General features: G+C 54.3%; 1 protein-coding gene across 1 annotated transcript in view; it reads right to left on the reverse strand.

The window, feature by feature from the left end:
- Ssh1 (slingshot protein phosphatase 1) overlaps positions 1-14,842 on the reverse strand; it is a 60,065-nt gene that overhangs the window by 14,611 nt on the left and 30,612 nt on the right. The window contains 6 exon segments of the mRNA XM_028861678.2: positions 1,505-1,598; positions 3,479-3,673; positions 5,654-5,719; positions 7,034-7,102; positions 12,837-12,958; positions 13,341-13,405. Coding sequence (XP_028717511.1) covers positions 1,505-1,598; positions 3,479-3,673; positions 5,654-5,719; positions 7,034-7,102; positions 12,837-12,958; positions 13,341-13,405 — 611 coding nt within the window.

Below are 14,842 nucleotides of genomic sequence, written 5' to 3' on the forward strand. Positions count from 1 at the left end.
TCGGATTTTTTTTTCTTCCTAAGATCTTTTCTACTGAGTTTAAAACAGTTTCCTTTTCACTATTAAGTACCAAAAACACTGCAGCGAGAAGGTAATGTCACTTTCCTGCTGGAGAATCAGGTGGTCAGACCAGGCGATCTCTGTGAGTTCAGCCAGCCTGGGCTAAAGTGAGTTCCAGGAAAAAGCGCAAAGCTCACAGAGAAACCCCTCAAAAACCAAAAAAAAAAAAAAAAAAAAAAAAAAGTAACTATCAGTTAAACATGAGGATTCATGGCTGAGGCGGGAAGACCGAGGTTGAGGCAAGCCTGGGGGGGGGTGCGCACAGTGAGTTCCAGCCAGCCTGAGCTACAGAGGGAGATCCTGACTCAAAAAACATCAAAATAATAAATAAATAAACGGGCCCTTTAAACCTCCTATAATTCACTGTATCCTTCAAATAAACAACAGATAGGAACGTCAAGACAGCTTAGCAGGTAAAAAGAATCCAACTACCTGAGTTCGAGCCCCAGAATCTACACAGTGGAAGAAGAAATCGACTCCTGCAGGCTGTTTCTCTCCCTCACATGCGCTGTCCACCCCACCCCTGGCCCCAGTTAAATATATAAAATAAGTACAATGATTTTTTAAAAAATTTAAGATTTTTATTTTATGAGACCAAGTCTCACTATGTAGACCAGGCCGGTCCTGAAGTCACAGAGAACTTCTGCTCGTGCTTCACGTGTGTTCTGCTGTGCCCCCGCGCACAGCCTCCAGTGTGTGTGCCCCCGCGCACAGCCTCCAGTGTGTGTGCCCCTACGCACAGCCTCTAGTGTGTGTGTCCCCACGCACAGCCCCGCGCACAGCCTCCAGTGTGTGCGCCCCCGCGCACGGCCTCCAGTGTGTGCGCCCCCTACGCACAGCCTCTAGAGCGGTCAGGCTGTAGGTGTTCAGGCTGTAGGTAATATCTGTGCACCACGTGCATGCAGTGTCTACCGACACCAGCAGAGGGCGTCCGATCTCCTGGAGATGGGGTTACAGGTGGGGTTGTGAGCTATCTCGTGGGAATGATCTGCAACAGCAGCTAATGCTCTTCTTAACCAAGAAGCCATCTCTTTAATTCCCACAGCATCCCCCGCCCCCGGTACCCCCAAAGCAGTGGACAACAGAAAAACTGATCAGGGAGCGCTTATAAGGCAGAGGGAGCAGCCTGAGATTCGAATCTCCTGTACGGCAGGGGGCCGAGGGGACACACAAAAACAGGAAAGGTTATGGAAGGCTGAGGCTCCTTGGAGGAACCTAGGACCTTCTACACCTGTCCCCAGGGCTCAGAGAGGGCCGACAATCCGTTCGTGGTCTCCGGAATCAGACTAAAGCCCAACTTTAAGCCTGGGCTTTCCACACCTTAGTACCACGACAGAGCAAAGTGCAGGGGAGCCTCCAGGGCGGACAAACGGACTCATGGGAAAACCAAAAGGTCCTGGGCTTGGGCCTTCGATGGGCTGGGGGAGGGGAGGGGGACTCTTACTTCCTTAGACGTCACATTTTCAAGGTCCTGGCTCATCATGATGCTCCTGAGCTTGGCTTTAATGAGACGCTCAGTCCGCTCCCCCTCCGTCGGCCTAGGAAGAAAATGTACAGGGAAGTGTAGAACTGAGAGACGGAAGCCTCAGAGGGACATCGGACCCTCACGGGTCTGACCTCGGCTTGTGCAGGCACATGTTACGCTGGGTGTGTGTGTGTGGAGAAGCTCCATCTCCAGTCCCCACAGGAGGAGTCCGGTGTGGAGAGAAAGCAGGTCAGTGGGCATGGAGGGGACGGGATCCCCACAGGCCACACACTGTAACTGCCAATGTCCCGCAGCCCTGGGCCATCAGTCTGCACCCGACACTACTCCCTGGGCCACTGTTGCAAGAATCCTCACACAGAACCCGAGTCTGTGACATCCCTGTGAAGTCTACACGCCAGCCCCGCTAATTAACTCCCAGGGCCATGGAGACTGGGACAATCCTTTCCCCAGTGACTTCCAAGGGCTCAAGGGGCCATCATCATTGCGTCTCCTCTCATAAATTCTTGGTGGTGTCTGGTCATCTGAGCAACTCTTCTCTTAAAACTAGTCTCCCAGCCGACACCTCCCTCTGAGGGACTGTGATCGCTGAAAAGCCAGAGAGAGCATGGCCTCGGGTCACTCTCTCTATTGAGGAAGTTGTGAAGGCTGACAGCCCTCTGGACCAAGACACCAACACATTGGAATGAATGTTACTACCCACCTGGGGGACAAGGTCTGGGCCCAGAGCACCAACAGATGCAGGGGGGCATACAGAGAGGCATATTCCTGTGGCAACCTGACTGAAGCCCAGGAGTGCCCCCCACAACTGTTTTTAAAGTCAAGTGTGAGTATATGAGAGAGAGAGAGAGAGAGACAGACAGAGAGACAGACAGACACAGACACAGACACACACACAATCCCTTCTTTTGGAGCAGCGTTTCTCAACCTGTGGGTTGACATTTTAGAAGGTGAATGACCCTTTCACAGGGGTCACCTAAGACCTTAGGAACACACAGATATTTACATCGTGATTCATAACAGCAGCAAAATTACAGTCATGAAGTAGCAATGAAACCAATTTTATGGTTGGGGGTCACCACACCATGAGGAACTGTATTAAAGGTTGGGGACCGCTGCTTCAGAGCCAGACTCAGGTTAAAAGTTCTACCTGCTCCAGGAAGGAGCTCTCAGTCAAGGGGCTGCAGGGAAGAATGACCTTGAAAGGGCCCAGTGCTGGGCAGTGTGACCTTGAGAGGACCCAGTGATGATCAGTGTGACCTTGAAGGGCCCAGTGCTGGGCAGTGTGACCTTGAGAGGACCCAGTGATGATCAGTGTGACCTTGAAAGGACCCAGTGCTGGGCAGTGTGACCTTGAGAGGACCCAGTGCTGGGCCAGTGTTGTGACCTTGAGAGGACCCAGTGATGATCAGTGTGACCTTGAGAGGACCCAGTGCTGGGCAGTGTGACCTTGAGAGGACCCAGTGCTGGGCAGTGTGACCTTGAGAGGACCCAGTGAGTGATCAGTGTGACCTTGAGAGGACCCAGTGCTGGGCAGTGTGACCTTGAGAGGACCCAGTGTTAGGCAGAGTGACCCTGAGAGGAGCAGGTGTTGGGCAGTGTGACCTTGAGAGGACCCAGTGATGATCAGTGTGACCCTGAGAGGACCCAGAGTTGGGCAGTGTGACCTTGAAGGAACCCCATATTGAGCAGTGTGACCTTGAGAGGACCCAGTGCTGGGCAGTGTGACCTTGAGAGGACCCAGTGTTGGGCAGTGTGACCTTGAGAGGACCCAGTGTTGGGCAGTGTGCCCTTGAGAGGACCCAGTGATGATCAGTGTGACCTTGAGAGGACCCAGTGATGATCAGTGTGACCTTGAGAGGACCCAGTGATGATCAGTGTGACCTTGAGAGGACCCCGTGTTGAGCAGCGTGGGGAGGCAGCCCGTGCACATACTTGTCCACAAACAGCGCAGGGGAGTCCGGCCTCGTGGATTCCAGGTCCTGCATGGCGTTCCACTCATTAATGCAGCTCTGCTCGGAGCCGATGCAGCTCTCGTAGTAGGTGGCCCAGATGAGCGCCACGCCCCCAGGGAAGTAGTTGTGCCTTCGAGCCACTTCGCAGGCCTTGTGAAGCACCTGCAGGGCCGACCTGGGGGAGGAGAGGGGCGCTCGGGAGTGGGGGCATGGGCGTGGGCTCTGCAGCTCACGAAGGACCCTCAGCCCTCCGCAGTGGGACGGGCCACGCGAGGTGTGTGAGGGACCCACGGCAGCCAGGGACAACTCTCAGTTCCCAGAGGCCGTGTCAGCTAGGCTCACAAGTGGACCGGCTATCCCTCATCATTTCCAGAGGAATAAATAAACACCAGCGGCAGCAGGCCCCACCCCCTGGCCCCTAACTCTCCCAAGCTGGCTGGGTCACATTCCAGCAACCAACTCCAGAGATCTGTTTCTGAGGGCACAGCAGCCCGGAGTATGGGCAGGGCTGTATTCCAGGCACCTGCTGATGGGAGAGAAAGGTCTTTAAAATTCAGGCTGAAAATCCCTCGGTGAGTAGGCTGCCAAGGGAGGGAGGTGTCGGCCAAGGCAGAAGCGGCCCTTGAGGGGAGGGCGTCACCAGATGGGGGGTCTGCATGACAGGGCACAGACTCCCCAAGCAGCCTCGTTTTCCATAATTCTATCTGTCCTACCGTCTAGGCTGGTTGGGGGAAAGAAACTTGAGCCAGTGTTTATTACATTCAGTTCTGGTTCCTAAGAATTAAAAAAATGTGGGCAAACCCCAAACAAACCAAAATAATGGTAATGATAATGGTAATAATAACAACAATAACAACTTGGCTGGAGAGAAAAGGGGCAGCAGTGACCCACAGAAACATTTGGGGCACTCACTGGTTTGATCATCCTCAGGACACTGACTTCGTTACCCCCACCCACCTCAAGTGATGTGAGCGGAGTTAGCCTAGGGTAACAGAGGAGGAGAGGGCGGCACCGAGATAGCCCGTGAGAGAACTCTTTCGGGACTGACTCTCCCTGCCCCGGACAAGAATCGTTTGGAAACGCGTATCTGATGCTTCTCGAGCTCCAAGTCTTTCCTCGTTTATTCCAACTGATCTGCTGCCCTTTTACAAGAACAGTTTAGCTCACAGGCGTGTCCAACTTTTAGATGCTGCAATGTAATACATTGTGAGTATGTGTGGCCCCAGGACCCCAGGCTGGACACGCCTAAGACAGAGCTGTAAGAGGAGGCTGGCTCAGGAAACTGTGGACACTGCCATGTTCACCAACAGCCACCGCAGAGAGGCGGGGCAGCCTTCCCCTTCCCCGGCCGGGATCCAGGCCTTACAGCTGGTATTCTCAGGCCTGACCACCACGAGGACACCCGCCCAGCTGTCCTGGCATGACATACAAGTTCGTTCACGTGTGCGGAGCACCTCCCTCCGAGATGCTTGAAACTCCAAGAGGAGTCTCACGTTTCTCTTATGACCCCCTCGCCACTGGCCGCTCCAGCGGAGGAGAGTGCTGGTCCCTTCACTGCACAGGCAAAGCACCTACTGGGTGCCGCGTGGACGGAGCCAGAGAGTGTGTGCCAGGATGGCACTCAGCAGGTCCACAGATCAAGCTGCCTCTTCAGCACTAACACATTTTTTCAAATGGGTAAGGAACTTAAACAGATCACTTCCCATCAAGGACACACAAATATAAAATGCCTATGAGGAAATGATCAGTGTCAACAGCCGTTAGGAAAACGTAACTCATGTGCTGCTCATTCAAAAAACCTGAGTCTCCCGCACCCAGGTCTTCAGCTCACAACTCCAGGGCACCCCACACCCTCTTCTGGCCTCGGTGCACTCCTGCAGTCCCTCACGCAAGTGCGCGCGCGAACACACACACACACAGACACAGACACACACACAGACACACACACACACAGACACACACACACAGAGACACACAAACACACACACAGACACACAAACACACACACAGACACACACACACACACAGACAGACAGACAGACACACACACACACACACACACACACACACTTCCAAACAGAAGTGATTTTTCTAATCACGCTGTCAGGTAGGAAACATTTTCCAAGGAGCTCAAAGTCCCCCGAAGCACACTTACCACATGGCCTGGACAGACACGGGCTTGAAGATGTGCATCCTGCCTGCCGTGCTCACGCTGAAGCCGCTGAGAATGGAAAACAGGAAAGACACTGAGGAGTCAGGCGTTCAGTCACGTCACTCCTGGACTCTGGGTACAGCTTCCACCCCCCAGATTGGGCACCAGCATGGCTAGTCACTTCCGGACCCCCACCCCACCCCGAGCGGGCTTGGGACCAGCATGCCACCGGCTGTCTGACAAGGGACGGCAGAGAAGCCACATCAGACAGGGACAAAAGCAGAGGAGACTCCTGTGGATCAGGACTTGTTTCCAAGCTGAGTGTGCGCAGGGTGGCCTCCAGTGTCCTGTCACCTGCCTCTAGCACCACACACTCACCTCTTTTTCTTTACATAAAAATAAGTTAATGGGTTGGGGGATTTAGCTCAGTGGTAGAGCACTTGCCTAGCAAGCGCAAGGCCCTGGGTTCGATATTCAGCTCAAAAAAAAAAAAAAAAAAGTTAATGGAAAAAAAGTATCTTTCTTTTTTTTTTGGTGGTGCCAAGATCTAAAGTATCCCGCCACCACGCCACACCCCCTACCTTAAAAAAAAAACACCCCAGTGATCCCAGCACTTGCCCTGAGCAGATCTTTCTGTTTCCCTCTGCTCTCGCTATGAGCCCGTCCCGGAACCCCACGGCAAGGGCAGCTCCCTTCTCTCTTTTCTACACGGGCACTGCGCTTCCCCGGGAGCAAGTGCAGGTGGCACGGCAGCCCTGCAGCCCCCAACCTGCCCAGGCCGAGGCGGGAATGCTTCCTCTGCAGCCCCCACAGCGGCACCCGGAACTCCGCCGTGTCTGCCAGCTGCATCCTTGGCACCCCAAATGTGAGTGACCCTGCGGTGTCTCACTCACCTGCGCACTCCTGGGGCACAGCCCTGGGAGGGCCCAGAAGGATTTACCCAACACTGCAAGTATGCTCCCCAGCAAGAGACATGGTGGGCAGACACCCACGCAGTGCTATTTCCTGAGCAAACCCCTAAAGAACAGCCAGAGCGGCCTTCCCTTGGGCCCGGCTAGCCTGTAACAACCTCACACACCAGGCTATCCAGAGAGACGCACGCTCTGTTGGTGCTTTGGTGTAGAGGGAAATAATGAAGTATACAACATGTTTAGGTAGACGTGTGATTGCATACACGTAGGTCTGTGTATCAAGTGCATGTCTGTTGCACACGGAAGTCAAAAGGGGGTGCAGGATCCCCTGGAACTTAAGTTACAGGTGGCTGTGAGCTGCCACATGGGTGCTGGGACCCAAACCCAGATCTCCTGCAAGACCAGCCAGGGCTCTGAACCCGAGCCACCTCTCCAGCCCCCGGGAAAGAATCTTTCAAAGGCGTTTCCGTACCCATCCCCATCGAGGTGGATCTTGGTGTCGCTCCACAGGCGAAGGACCATTCCGATGGTGCAGCTTTTGCTACATGGGGAAGAGAAGACACTGGAGTCAGTATCTGCCTGTGTACACGCGGTCTTCCCGCGGTGTCTCTGCCCAGCAGCTCAGGCTGCAGGCACCTGGCCCGGCACCAACTGCGGGGTCTGTAGGGCGGAGGGGCTCCCAGGCTGTCTGTGCAGTGTCCACTCACGGCTGGATTCCAGAAGACGCAGGCCTAGAGCGTCCCTGCTAGTGGGCGTGACAAAGTATCTCAACCGTTTTTGGTGTGGCTTTAACTCCACAACGATGGGGGTTCTTGGGGTCCTGGGGCAAGCCTCTGATCACACACACACACACACACACACACACACACACACACACTCACACATACACACACACTCACACATACACACACACACACTCTCACACACACACACTCACACATACACACACACTCACACATACACACACACACTCACACACACACACATACACACACAAACAATATCTGATCACACCGTGCACACACACATACATTCATACACGCACGCACGCTGCGTAGAGTGTCACACCCAACGGCGGCGGTGCACAGTCAGGTAGTGCCAGCCCCGCCCAGATCTCTGTCCTGGGTGACAGGAGATGGGAGGTCCCCACACCTCCACTGCTCACACCTCTCTCTCCTCTCCTCTCTCTCTCTCTCTCTCTCTCTCTCTCTCTCTGTCTCTCTCTCTCTCTCTCTGCCTTTTATGTTGCTGTCACTCCACAAGCCAGTTCAATCCGGTTCTGTTTTGCCCATCCTAGCGGTGAAATGATCCTCACCGACGATGACGGTAGAGACTGGCGCCACTGATAAACAGAGGGGAAGGTTTATCTGAGGGGCTCCTCAGATTGGGATGAAAAACTCTCCAGGTATTTGAAGAGCTGGCTTTTGAGAAACTGCTGCAATTGTGCCAGGGCAGCCCCGAGGCTCTCAGAAATTCCAAGCGTCTATCTCTGCATGGCTTACAGCTCTGGGCGCAGGGGTAGTGGTGAGGGAGGGCAGGGGGGGGCATGTGGGGGTGGAATGTTACTTCTTCCTGTGCCTGGGTGACCAGAGCTCTGGGGCTCAGGAAGAGAACTCCCACTCGAGATACAGCCTACCTCTCGCCATCCTGCTTTTCAGTGTCCACGGGGAAGGAAGTGTTAAGTTCTCCAGGTTAAACTGGACTAAACATCTGGCTTGGTGAACTCCTGTTTCCCCCCTTACAATCCTACCCATCTGCAAAGGGCTCCCTCTATCTCCTTTGGGGGGCTGCAAAAGGAGATGCCTGTTGAGCCCCACAGGGTTTTGAAGACTATTGGGCCATGTCAAGGCCAAGAAGGCATCCTTCGGATGCCCCAGAATGACAGAGATTGCTTGGGTATGCACCCTGGGATGTGTTGGCAGGTCTGGAACATTCCAGGGAAAGCAGAGGCTGAATCTGAGACAGTTTCTATCAATCAACTGGCCTCCTTCAGACCCAGCCTCGTGCAAGAAGCAGGTGACTGGCACACCAGTGGACAGAGGTCCCTGGAGGACTAGGGCTCAGTGTACTATGTGACTCTGACCAGTAATGACAACCATCTCATGAATCCGTGAACATCGCCACGGCTGTCATTACCGTGACTCTCGGGCATTCCCATGGGACTCACAATGAAGTTGGAGAGTGAAGGCAGCTCTGGGGTGACACACAGGAAGTGGGGCAGGGAGCTGGGTTAGGGAAACTGCATCCTCACAAGTGACAAACAGCCCCGAAGGAGGAAGCAGGTAGGAGCAGCCGTGGGAGAGGGGAGCAGGTCCCAGGTCCCCGTGGGTCCAGAACAAAGAAGCTGGCTGAACCGGGGCCAGCCCAGAGGTGCAGGCAGGAGACACAGGCTTGAGAAGACAGCCCGCTGTGGATGATCTTTACAAAAGCAGGAAGAAATGACGGGCAGGGGCGGCACACCAGCTCACGGCACTCAACCTGCCCCTGAACCGGAAGCAGACGTTAAGCCCAGGTCAGCCCTGAGAAGGCCTAAGGAGGAGACTGCAGCCACCACAGCTTTAACACAGCCTTTTAAACACGGTCCTTGTGGGTTCTCTCCCTGGGAACTCATGAGAATGTTCTTGGGGTTAACACGGCACCCCAAGGAAACAAAATCCTATGGCAAGAATTCAGGAAAAGAAGAGAAGCATCATGTTCGTGGGGCAGTGGCTTCTGGGGAGGCCCAGGGAGAAGAGGAGTCTGATACTCAGCGCTACAGAAGCAGCTGAGAAGGCGGGTCCTGCCCTGACTCACCCCTCCCTGACCCACCTCTCCCTGAGCACATGCCCAGGCATAGGAACATGTATCCTGGTTGCCTCTGTCCCCATTGTAGAAAAGGCTTTAGTTTCTTTTGACCCCTTTCTATTTTTCTTAAAATTTACTTTAATTATTTACTTATCTTTTATGTATGGGTGTTTTGTCTGCACGCCAGCAGAGGGCATCGGATCTCAAGGGACTACAGTTTATAGGCATTTGTGAGCAGCCATGTGGGTGCTGGGAATCGAGCCCAGGACCTCTGGAAGAGCAACCAGCACTCTTAACCACTGAGCCATCTCTCCTGACCCGTAGAGGTCTATTACCGTGCTGGGGTTGATCCTGCAGCCAGGCTGTAGCTCTAGCTCAGGGCCTAGAGAGGGAGACACTGGACACACAGCAGAGGCAAGATGACCACAGGGAGAGCAGGACCCACGAGAACCAAAGCCAGAATGCTGAGAGGTGGTGAGGACGGGCAGGACTCCTCAGAATGGGTGGGGATGAGGGTGGGAGCCCACAGACTGCAGCTGGAGGCATGAAGCTGCGTGCATAGGAGCGTGTTTAACGACCTTCCGTGACCTTGGACTGCAACGGCACAGGCCACGCACGCCTCTCAGGACATGGCTGCACTCCCAGCATGTGAGGAGGGCTAGCAAGTGCGCGCACGCACACGCACATGCACACGCACAACACACCACATACACACACACACACACACACACACACACACACACACACACACACGTCCTCAAATGAGTGAACGGGCAAGGGATGCACAGAGCCGCGAACGTCAGCAGAGACACAGTGTCATACGGCACTGTTTCCTACGGTCACAAGGTGCCATTCTTAGACTCTGCCCCTGTGTCACAGCAACTGGAACAGAACGGTGTGGTGGTAGCCAGATCTTGAGTAACGAGAACTGCCGGGGAGGGCCAGGAGACTGGCACTGGGGATCTAGCTGCCCCGCCCAACATGACCTTGGGAGATGCCAGAGTCTACACAGAAGCCAGAGGCTGACTGAAAGCGGCCTCCAGGACACAGTTTCCATGAGGTCACCATCCATCACGAGGTGGGACTTTGTGGTAATGGAACTGTTTAGGGGTTGGTTGCACCCCCTCGACTGGTGCTCTGTAAGAAAAGTCCAGTAAACTCACTGGACTCAGCAAACTGGATTTTGGTAAAGTCATACTTAGGTCTGTCACTGGTGCCCATCTGGGATGACTGGACGTTCATTTGCATCCCCTGAGGAAAAGTTAATGCAAATGGGGTCTACTGAGCCTGAGTCCTGCCCCATACATCCTGAGCGACCCTGGTGCATCCACTCAGCTTTTCTGAGCGCTGGGGGACAGCACTGTGCTCTGCTCTGCTGCACAAACTGGACTCCTGTGAGGCTTCCGCAGCGAGGACCAGAGCTGTGTGTGTGTGTGTGTGTGTGTGTGTGTGTGTTGTGGGCTAGTTGCACACTAGGTGAAGGCGTCTTGCTGTGACTGATACAATAAAAAGCTGGATGGCCAACAGCTAGGCAGGAGGTAGAGGCGGGACTTCTGAGTAGAGAGAGAGAGAGGGGGGAATCGAGGTACATCAGAGATGGGAGGATGAGTGGTACTCGACAGAACACAGATTCATCAAAATAGGTTAATTTAAGTTATAAGGACTAACGAGACAAACCTAGGCTAAGGCCGAGCTTTCATAATGAATAATAAGTCTCCATGTCACTATCAGTGGGCCGGTGGGCCGATGAGAAACTACTAACACCGGGGGGCCACAGGCTACAGGAGACAGGCCCCTGCTCAGGACTCGAATAGGCTACCAGAATGGTCTCCATGGAGTGAGAAAAATTCCTGCCCCAGAAGGTTCCTACAGGGCTGGGCCATCATCTGAAAAACCGTTAACTTCGACACGGCCAAACACGAATGCCCTAGCCTGAAAAGCTGAAGCAGGAGGATCAGGAGTTACACTTACACACACACACACACACACACACACACACACACACACACACACACACACAAAGACGGCCCCGCCCACTTCTACGAGCACCTCCTGGCTGGCACCTCCACCCCACAGCTCCCACGCCGCATCGGCTCTTCGAGCTGCTCTACCAACAGACAGCACATTGGCTGTTCTTCCAGATCCTTCCTCGGCACACAGTCGCAGACACAGTTCCTCCCCCTTCCTTGTGGCACGGCGAACTTTCCCCCGATGCCACGGGAAGAGGAGTCACAGAATGATTTATCCCCCTTCTGTTGGCATGCAGTAAGTACAGTCTTGGTCACCGGCTTATAACATGGCTGCTTGGCCACAAGAAGACCCAACTGCGGTCATGTGACCTCTGAGACTTTCCTCTTGCTACCGTCTCCGCCTGAACCACAATCCGGGTCCTGCAGCCGCCCCCCACACCCGACCTCACCGCGATGCCTACTGGACCTTGAACCCCTTAGACCCCCTGGCACCAGCCACCTGCCTGTGCTCTCACAGAAACCTGGCCTGTCGCCTTCCCGGGGGTGACGCGGTCTTCTGTGCTAAGCTCAATGCACGCTGTGACATCTCGGCTGACCTGGGACCTAGCCTGCTGCCTCCTGCACAGGGCAGGACAAAAGCCCATCCACTTAGCAACGAGTATGGGTAATGGGCGAAGATCTAGGGTTTGCAATGACCTCCCACACATGGGTCATTTCATGCCACGCTGAAATTTACTTCGCCTCCAGTCCTGGGGAACCGCAAACCTTGAAGCTTCCACATAAGGACGCGTCAAAAACAAACACCAAATCTACGGGAGACCACCACTGGACCTGGCACTTCACACAAGGCCTACGAGGCACGTCCCCCTCTGCAGGCTGCCTGACTCCAGCTTGTCCTTTGACGCTCACGGTCGCTGTCACACACTCAGGAGGCCTCCCTGTGCAGGATTCCTTTACAAGTTGGAGGGCTCCCCCAAATCTCTCTATCTGTAGAAACTGGGTCCCCACATCGGCAGCATCGAGGAGATGGTACATTTATGAGCTGAGACCCGGTGAAGACGGCACCCGGTTCCACCCTCAGAGCGAATTCATGCTGGCCTAGCCTAGCTTCCGCCGGCCGCCGCACCTGGCTTCCTGTCTCGCCCGTGATCTCTCCTGCAGTGTTCCCACTCCTGTGATGTCATCCCCACGGCCAAAGAGAGGCCTCCCATTAAGATCTGCAGCCTCTGAAAGAGCAGGCCAAATAAACCCCTTTCCTCTGTGAACTCCCCGGGGATTTCGGGAGAGCAGCGGGACAAGAACAGGCACACGTCTCCTCTCCAGCCGCTGGCTCTGAGCAGTGTGCATCCTCCAGCAGGCTCATAGCAGCAGGGAAGCGAGAGTTAGAAAAACATGCCCCGTTCCCAGAGCCTGGGTGGCCCGCCATCTTCTGGAGGGACTCACCCCAGGACACCAGGAAGGCCTTTTGCCAGCAGTGACTCCTCTCCTGTTCTGACGGGAACTGCCATCCCCGAGACTCACCTCTCCTTACTGGAAAAGTCAACTCCCAGCAGAATGTTCTCCTCGGTGTCCTGGCGCCCGCTGGTGTACACCACGACCATGTAGCGGACACGGTCGGTCCAGACGCTCTCCAGGCGCACAGCCTGTGGACAAGGGGGGGGGGTCGCCTCAATGGTTTGCCCCCCTTCCTCTGTCCGCCAAACCAAGAGCAAGGGCTTCGGTTCTTGACCCCCGCCCACATGAAGGCCAAGTGCTTGTGAGGAGAACCAGAGGGAGCGTGCGCCTGGCCCAGGGGACGGCCAACTGCATGCAGTGGGGACGCGAGGGAAATGTGCAAGTTACGTTCACGTTTAGCGCAGATGCATAAGACGCCGTGGAGACGTGAAGTCTCTGCTGGCCCCTTTGGGGTGCTAGGCAAGGAGCCCAGGGCATCCTACATCCCAGCGATCCCTCTACCACTGAGAGAAGAGGTGTCAAACTAGAGAAGGGTTCTCACTGCATTTGGAGACCACCCTCAGCTCTCACCAGCTTAATTCTGTCTTCACAGCGTAGGAGGTTGATCATCACTTGAAGGTGCTGAGGCAGGTCACCTGGGGGGCCAACAAGGAGAGATTTAAATGGAAGGCCAGTTCCAAGGCTGGGGCGACGCGGTGGTCAGTGGTATTTGCAACAAAGACTCTGGAAGACACACGTGGGCCCACAGGAGAATGTCTTTGTAGCCAAGCAAACATTCCCTGGCAAGGCAGGGAGGCAGAAACTACGGTCATGGTTGTGGATGTAGAGGTGCCTGCCAAGGGCTGAACTGTGAGGAAAAGGACTGAGTGTCACCTGCCCTCTTCAAACTCCTGGGCATTTTTCACACAAGACAGATGTTACTTCCAGACCTGGTGGATGGGAGCGGGGCGGGGGAGCCTATCTGACCACAGACAACAGCCACATGCTGGGTGTCCAGGAAAAACAATCTATCATTCTCTTTTCATAAAAAAAAAAAAAAAAATTATTAGGGTTGGAGAGATGGCTCAGAGGTTAAGAGCACTGGCTGCTCTTCCAGAGGCCCTGAGTTCAATTCCCAGCAACCACATGGTGGCTCACAACCATCTGCAATGAGATCTGGTGCCCTCTTCTGGTGTGTAGGCAAACATGCAGGCACAACAGTGTATACATAATAAATAAATAAATCTTTAAAAAAATTATTAATATGTTCTTTTTTCATTGCTAAGAGAAGTAAAAATATAGTCATCTAAAGCAGCAATTCTCCTGCCTCAGCCTCCTGGGATCTGGGACTGTGGGTATATACTACCATTCCAGCCAAAGGAAGTAGTTTTTATTTTTTAAAGACTTTAAAAATGCACTGAACGTTTGTGTGGTGGGGTTACGTGTACGTCTACATGTAGTTGCCTGCAGAGTCCCGAAGAGGACGCTGGATCCTCTGGAACTAGAGTTATAGGCGGTTGTGGGCTGCCCAGCAAGGACGCTGAAAACTGAACTTGGGCCCTCTACAAAAGCAACACACGCTCTTCACCACCGCGATCTCTCTGCAGACCCACTCTATCCCCTTCTTAGATACAGAGTCCACACAGCCCAGTCTGGATTCAAACTCACAACCCTCTTCGGGTGGGATGCGAACGTCTCTGGGAAGTACCCAAGGTCTGGAGAGTGTGCAGGGCCAGGCAGGCAGCTACTGGAGGATGGGAGGGCGTTGGAGGGGTGTGGGAGCCGGGACGGGGTGCAGTGTTGCTAAAGTAGATGTCGGGATCCCAGGTCCTGCCTTTCCACGCCCTGAGGCCTGCGTGCCCTCTGAGGGAAGGCTCGCTGGTGAAGATGTTCCCCTGGATGAAGGTACAGGAAATAACTCAGCAAAGCCACCCTTTCCGATGGTGCACAGAGCTCCAAAGAAACCCCATTATCTCTTTTGTTTTATAGGGAGCTGAGGGTATGGACGGCTCCATGGAACACAGCACTTGTCCAGTTATGTGCACAGCCCTGGGTTCGAGGCCCAGCACTGCAAACAAAGTGAAGCATTCTCT

Source organism: Peromyscus leucopus, chromosome 23 (assembly GCF_004664715.2).
Source record: "Peromyscus leucopus breed LL Stock chromosome 23, UCI_PerLeu_2.1, whole genome shotgun sequence".
In the NCBI taxonomy this organism is placed as follows: domain Eukaryota; kingdom Metazoa; phylum Chordata; class Mammalia; order Rodentia; family Cricetidae; genus Peromyscus; species Peromyscus leucopus.